The sequence below is a fragment of the Pygoscelis adeliae genome, unplaced genomic scaffold (genome assembly GCF_000699105.1).
Source record: "Pygoscelis adeliae isolate BGI_AS28 unplaced genomic scaffold, ASM69910v1 Scaffold298, whole genome shotgun sequence".
NCBI classification, from domain to species: domain Eukaryota; kingdom Metazoa; phylum Chordata; class Aves; order Sphenisciformes; family Spheniscidae; genus Pygoscelis; species Pygoscelis adeliae.
The window spans coordinates 2,999,734-3,005,990 of record NW_008825303.1 but is presented as its reverse complement, the minus strand read 5'-3'; the positions used below and the strand labels follow the sequence as shown (position 1 = coordinate 3,005,990).

General features: G+C 39.2%; 1 protein-coding gene across 1 annotated transcript in view; it reads left to right on the top strand.

Annotated features, from left to right (window-relative positions):
• Positions 1 to 6,257, top strand: part of SCAPER (S-phase cyclin A-associated protein in the ER) — a 258,080-nt gene that overhangs the window by 229,746 nt on the left and 22,077 nt on the right. The window contains exon 28 of the mRNA XM_009330071.1: positions 3,383 to 3,620. Coding sequence (XP_009328346.1) covers positions 3,383 to 3,620 — 238 coding nt within the window. The remainder of the gene's footprint in view (positions 1 to 3,382; positions 3,621 to 6,257) is intronic.

Below are 6,257 nucleotides of genomic sequence, written 5' to 3'. Positions count from 1 at the left end.
ACAGGCACAGCTGGCAGGGCCAGGTGATGGCTCAGGAAGTGTCTCTGCTGACTCCATTCAAACACACTCACTTAAAGACCACAGAGCTTCCAAATGAAGATTTTGGGCATGGATTCCATGCGTAGGAAAAGGAAAGTAATGCCATAAATTGTTGTGCAGCGTAACCCCACCCAAAACACACTTAGAGCTCTGGTATTTTTTCCACTTTTTTTATTCTTTATGGAGTAGATGTTAGGATCGTTATGAGTGCTACAAACCACCAGCTGACTGTTTGTGGTTCTTCTTTTGCAGCAGATAAGTGGCATCAAATCATAATTTTAATCATTTTTTTAATTTACTTCAGCTTGTCTTTCGAATGTTATTACATGTATTTTGAGAGAATCCAACGCCGGTGGCCTTCTGAAGCACTGTCGTGGCCAGTTTTGTGGCACAGTTTCTTTATGGATTGTTAGGAGTTCAGTTGGCTATCACAATATTGAACAACCACCCTGTTTTTGGAACCCGTACAATAAACTCAGACACGTTCATGTCAGTCTGACACTCTACGAATGGCTGACCGCAAACTGGCAGAGTTGTAGTGGTGACTGGTGGTAATGGAGTCACTTGTGCAACAACACAGGTACTGGAAAATAGGCACAGCTATGTTGCTTTTGTTATTGCTGTGTGTCTTACCTAAAGATCTGATTGCTTCTTTGAAAGATTTATGAAGTAATTAATTATGCAGTCTCATGTGTTTTTTGTACAGCATAGGTATCGCTGAAATAGGACCGGGACACAAATCCTTGAAGTAGCAGCAGAGGATGCTGTACTTAAAAGCTTTTTCGGTAACGTCGAACATTCACAGACTGTAAATAGAAAGAACTTGGAAAGAAATGGTACCCATAAATGCTAATTTCAGATAAGATCATTCTTTACACGTGTAATCTAACTGATAAAAAGCAGAAGTGGGTCATCTGTTTTCTGAATGTAAATAAGTGAGCGGACAGTGATGGAGGCAGATGGGTGCTAGTACAGTAAGTTGTGTAGAATCCCAAACACTGTCCCTATCGTATTCACCTGGGCTCAGGGCAGATACAGCTGCGAGACGACCGCTCAAAGGCTGTGAAACGGGTGCAGAGATACTTCATAGCCTGAGTGCTAAAATAACCTTCCTAAGCCTCCTAAATCTCCCCTCCTTCACCTGCAGCGTGTCAGCCTCCTCGCAGCAGCTGCGCACACTCTGTCCCCACCCAGACGCTAAGCAGTCCCTGCTCGGGGGCACAACAGGAGTTTGCGGTATCAGAAAGACCTGGTCATCAGCCTTGCTCATGTTTTTAGTGCCCACTCATGCTACCCTACAGAATTGTATACACAAGAAAATGCATAGATACTAGCTTTGAAGTTTGCTATTATAACTGCAAAGATGGTGTTTAACATAACTGTTGTTCTTTCTTCTCTTTAAATATTTAAGCGATATTTGAGGTTAGCCCAGTACCAGGCTGTTCTTTGGGACGTGGAGAATGCAGGTTTGTTATCCTGCTCTGCCTGTTTCGCTCTCCTTCTCTTTGGTCCAAGGAAGCAACAGTGTGCTGTTAGAAATAGAAATTCTTCTTGACAGACATTGTTATTGGGTGAGGTGTTGCTTTCTTACCCGCTTTTCTGCTTCGCTAGGAAATGTGAAAATGACAGAACAAGATGATGATTGCCAGAACCTGGTAGTTGCTGAATTTGTGGTTTAGTTGCTCCATTGAAGACAAGTGTCTGTATCACAAAAAGCAGGATTAGTCAGCCTACCTAGGGTCCGTGTTGGAAACTTCACTGGAGCAGAGCAATGTGTGTAGCAGAGTGGTGCAAGGTGCTTCTGATGCAGATAGTGAAAAGATCATTTAGAGCCATTCTAGTCAAGGAAAAGCTCCTTACTGATTCTGGTTAACAGGAATATTCTGAGCCCTCTGAGTGTCCAGTCGTTTCTGTATTCAACTGAGGTCTTCAGTTACAGCTTGTTTTAGACAGTGGTTCTTGTTTCCACTGCTTTCCCACTTCCTGTGCTTTTAGTTGTTATAAAAGGGAAAGATACCCTCATCTAATTTGTCCTTTTTTAACATTTTCACATATCACCTGTCATATTTTCCTTCGTTTAAAAAAAAAAAAGTAGACTCAATCTTTGTAGTCTCTTTTGATGTTGACACATTTCTTTTTTTTTTTTTTTCCTTTTTTTTTTTAAGACGGAATCATAGTAGATGAGGTAAAGACCAGATTTTGATGTACCGTATTTTCAGTCTTACTGTTCACTGTATCTTAATATTTTAGTGTTTCCTTTGATTGCCAATATAGACTAAATGTATTTCCATAATGAAGTTCAAGTCATTTACATGATGGGTTTGAATCAGAACTCACAGTATATAAAACTTGTTGAATTATTTTGTGTGTTTTATTTTGTATTTGCCTGCCTTCTACACATTGTTTAACCTCCAGAGTAGTGACAATCTTAGTCTTTCTTAGTAGTGACTGTCCTGCATCATCTTCTGGATGATTAATAATGTGGAAAAAAAAACCAAAACAGTACAAATCATAGAGGGATTATGAAAGTTTGAATGTGAGAAGGGAAAGGGCATCCTGAGTTATTTACCCATCTGTCCTGATAGCCTAGATAGCCAAAAACCTTCTCCATTATTTTACGTGCATACCCAAAAGATGCCAAAGAAACCTAGTTTCCGTTTGCACAAGCTGTGCTGGTTTGTCTCGAGCATTTCATACTTGTTTATGCTTTGCTACCGTACAGTCTCCCATAACAACATCTGACTGAAATAAGAAGTAGCGTGTTTTGTTAACTGCTCAACCACTTCATTCTTCAATTCCTGCAGAACTACTTGATTAAGATCATCTGGTCCTGGTAACTTATTTTGCCACTTAGGTAGGCAGTTTGTTCCCGTGCCTGCAGCCCGTCACTGAGGCAGTGAGAGGCTCCAGGGAGTTCTCCCACCTCTGCTGGCTGCTGTTGCAAGACAGAAAGATGGGTGTAGGCTACTGACCTGAGACAGAGCTTGCATGGAGTCCCTAAAGTGCCCCCAGGCTTCCGACTTTAAAGCTGTCGAATTTCTGCATGGTCTCGCGCTGGTATCGTGAACCCGTTTTGGGAGCGAAGACACCAACCAGTATGTGGAGAAAGATATTTAAAGATACAGCTGCACTGCAATTAAAGAGAGCATGGGACAGTGCCCAGATTATTGAAAGTATTTTCTGGAAACGTTGTGGTTTCTTGCCACATTAGGCATCAGGTTTTTTCTTTTTCAGCAGTTTACTAGTTTTCTGACATTTGGCTTATTAGAAGTACTGCATCCTGGGCAAGTGTTCTCACTGAGTGCTGGTCTCCTCCTCAGACGGCTTAATGTTTCTTTGACAGATCTTGGAACATATTTGACAATACACATCAGGACCCCACAGGACTAACAGCAGTTCTTCAGTCTACGGATCTGGTTGGAGTCTTGCATATGCTGTACTGTGTTCTTTTCCATGGGACAATTTCAGATCCAAACACAACAAGTCCTAAAGACAGCTATGCAGCGAACACAATCCAGGTTGCCATTCAGAGTTTACGTTTCTTCAATAGTTTTGCTGTTCTGGATCTGCCTGCCTTTCAGGTAAAAGATGTTTTAAAACTTTTGCTTAGTGTGGAAATGTTAATTATTGCATATACTTTTGGACTAAATTTTGTCTTTAAGATCTTAGTTATTGAAGGAACTTTCACGATTAAATGTTTAGGGTTTTTTCATGCTTAAAACTGCTAATTATTGTTATTTCCACTGTACAGCTATGGCAAATGAATTTAAGCAAAAAGTGAAAATTTGGACTATGCAAAATGCTGAATCCCATCCATTATTTCTTCTATTCAAAAAAACTCACTTTTAGCACAGTACTTTTTATATTTAATAAGCCCCCAAAATGTAAAAAATATCTTGGTCAAAAGCACAAAATAACAGCTTTTCTAATGTGAAAGGACTTACTTATGTTATAACCGCAATTCACATTTTTCAGTGCTTTCAGCGGCCACTTGCATTAAGATTGTACAACTGAAACTGAAACTCACTTGGTACCAATTTTTTTTTAATCCAACTAAACTTTTATTGACCAAAAATTGGAGACTTAACTTTTCATAATTTTTATTCATGAAAAAAACTCAAAAAGATCACATTTTGAGTCTTGAGAAGATGTCTTTTCTTACCTTCTTCTGTGAACAGATTTCTAGTGTAAATGAATCATTTTGCCATAGAAAGAAAATACAAATACTGGTGTATTTCTCAGATAAATTGTCAAAGCTGTTGTGTTGTTAATATAAAACACCTGTCAAAAAGCATTGCTTTGCAAAACACGCCTAGCAGCATTAATCTTATACAATTCATCAGAATAGGTCTCTGTTTCATTTAATATGTAATTTGTATATAAGTTGTACCACACACGCCATCTGAAATGCATTAAACTCAGCAAGAGCTTTGCATGAGTAAAGAATTTAGTATAAGGTATAAGGCTCCTTCAGTTCGTATTTCTTCACTTTGATTTTTAGTACACTTAGTATCTCTGATAACAGCAACAAGCAATTTGCATGTAGCAACATTCATCTGTATAGATGTAGTTGGAGGATCCAGTCCAGTCAGGGTTTTTTTACAGGGCACAGAAACAATATATTTATTGGAGTTTCATGTAAAACAACTCTTACACAAACCATTGACTCCCATTTCTTTCTGTGAATCAAGGTGTATCAAAGTAGTTCTCTTCTACAACTTGTTCAGCAGCTCTTGGTTTCAGACTGGATGTTTATTTGTTGCTTAATTATTACAGGTATATACCAGAGCGTAAGACTTGAATTGGGACAGTTACTGCTTATAGGGGGGCTATAGCAAAGTGCAGCGGCCGAAGGGCTGTCCCACTGATACCTCATGAAACCACTACTGATTTTTAAAATGTAAGCTTCCACTTACACTGTCTGTATTTATCCCTCTACCAACTACCATTATATCTGAGCATTTATAACAAACCATCAGCGTTAATTCCCAAATCCCGTGATCTGCATTAGTTGGTTCTACATAAAATGGTGCAAGATAGTAATTATTGCATAAAGGGTGGTAGAAAACTAACCGGTGTGAATTATTTCGTTCGGTTCATCGATGCAGGCTCCGCTCAGGAAGTAGCCGCTTAGCTGTCTTACTGAATTGTAGGCGTAATATTGTTTGTGGTGGACAGACACACTTGTGTAGTCTCAGCCGCTATCCCTTTCAGTGTATTAATGTGATTTGTTTCTGTAATGTTAAAAAATCAACATACACCTGAGGCAGTTTGCTGTCCATTCTGACCTTGTGGACCGTAGCAGGCTAGCAGACAGCAGAAGGAAAAGGCGTAGTTTATGTACTGTCTGATTATTATCTCTAAGGAATAGTTTTATCACGTAATAGTAGGACTATAGAATAGGGTTTTTTGATTAACAGAAGAGGTCTGGTATTCTAGAGTTTGTATTAGCACAGATGGCTCATGGGTATATATTTCATTTAATTTGACAGTCTAAACAATTGAAAGATGGTAGTGAGAAACAACGCAGGGTCCTGAGCTGATATTAATTCTGGCTAAAAAGGAAGCATAGTTTCCTTGAAAAATTAGTTTAACTTTTATACACAAACTCAGGTGCCCTTTGACCTGTTGTTATCAGGGAAGGTTAAACCCAGAGTGCTAGGTCACAGCATGTGTGGACAGCACTAATTAAATAAGGGTGGACCTAAGAACATGGCATTTACATGATGTAAAGCAGTAAACGGTGGCTGCATTGTGCGTTAAGTTTTGAACATATACTAACTTACCAGAACGCTTGAGGTTCAAGATGGAGCCTCAGCTGAGCCTGGTTTAATAGTCAAGAATTCCACTTTTGCTGGGTAGATTTGGAGTATGCTAAAACTAAACTGTACTGCAGACTGGGATTTATGTATATGTACTTAACACAGGCTACAAGGTATACAATCAAGAAAACTCTCGAAAGAGATTTTGTCGCAGGTCTGCACTGCTGTTTCATGAGAGTTAGTAGACTGTCATGCTCGTTCCTTGTGCTTTAGTTTTCCCCTTTGACCTTGTGTCGTTCTGTCTATTTGACATGTTTATTAAATAGAGGCTGTAGGCTGTGCAGATAAAATCTAATTCTGAATCTCCACGTTACAGCAATTTGCCTACTTTTAAAAAGCGTCCCAAGAAGCTTTGCAGCTGAGTGTTCTCTCCTTTTGGATGTTTCTAACTTTTTT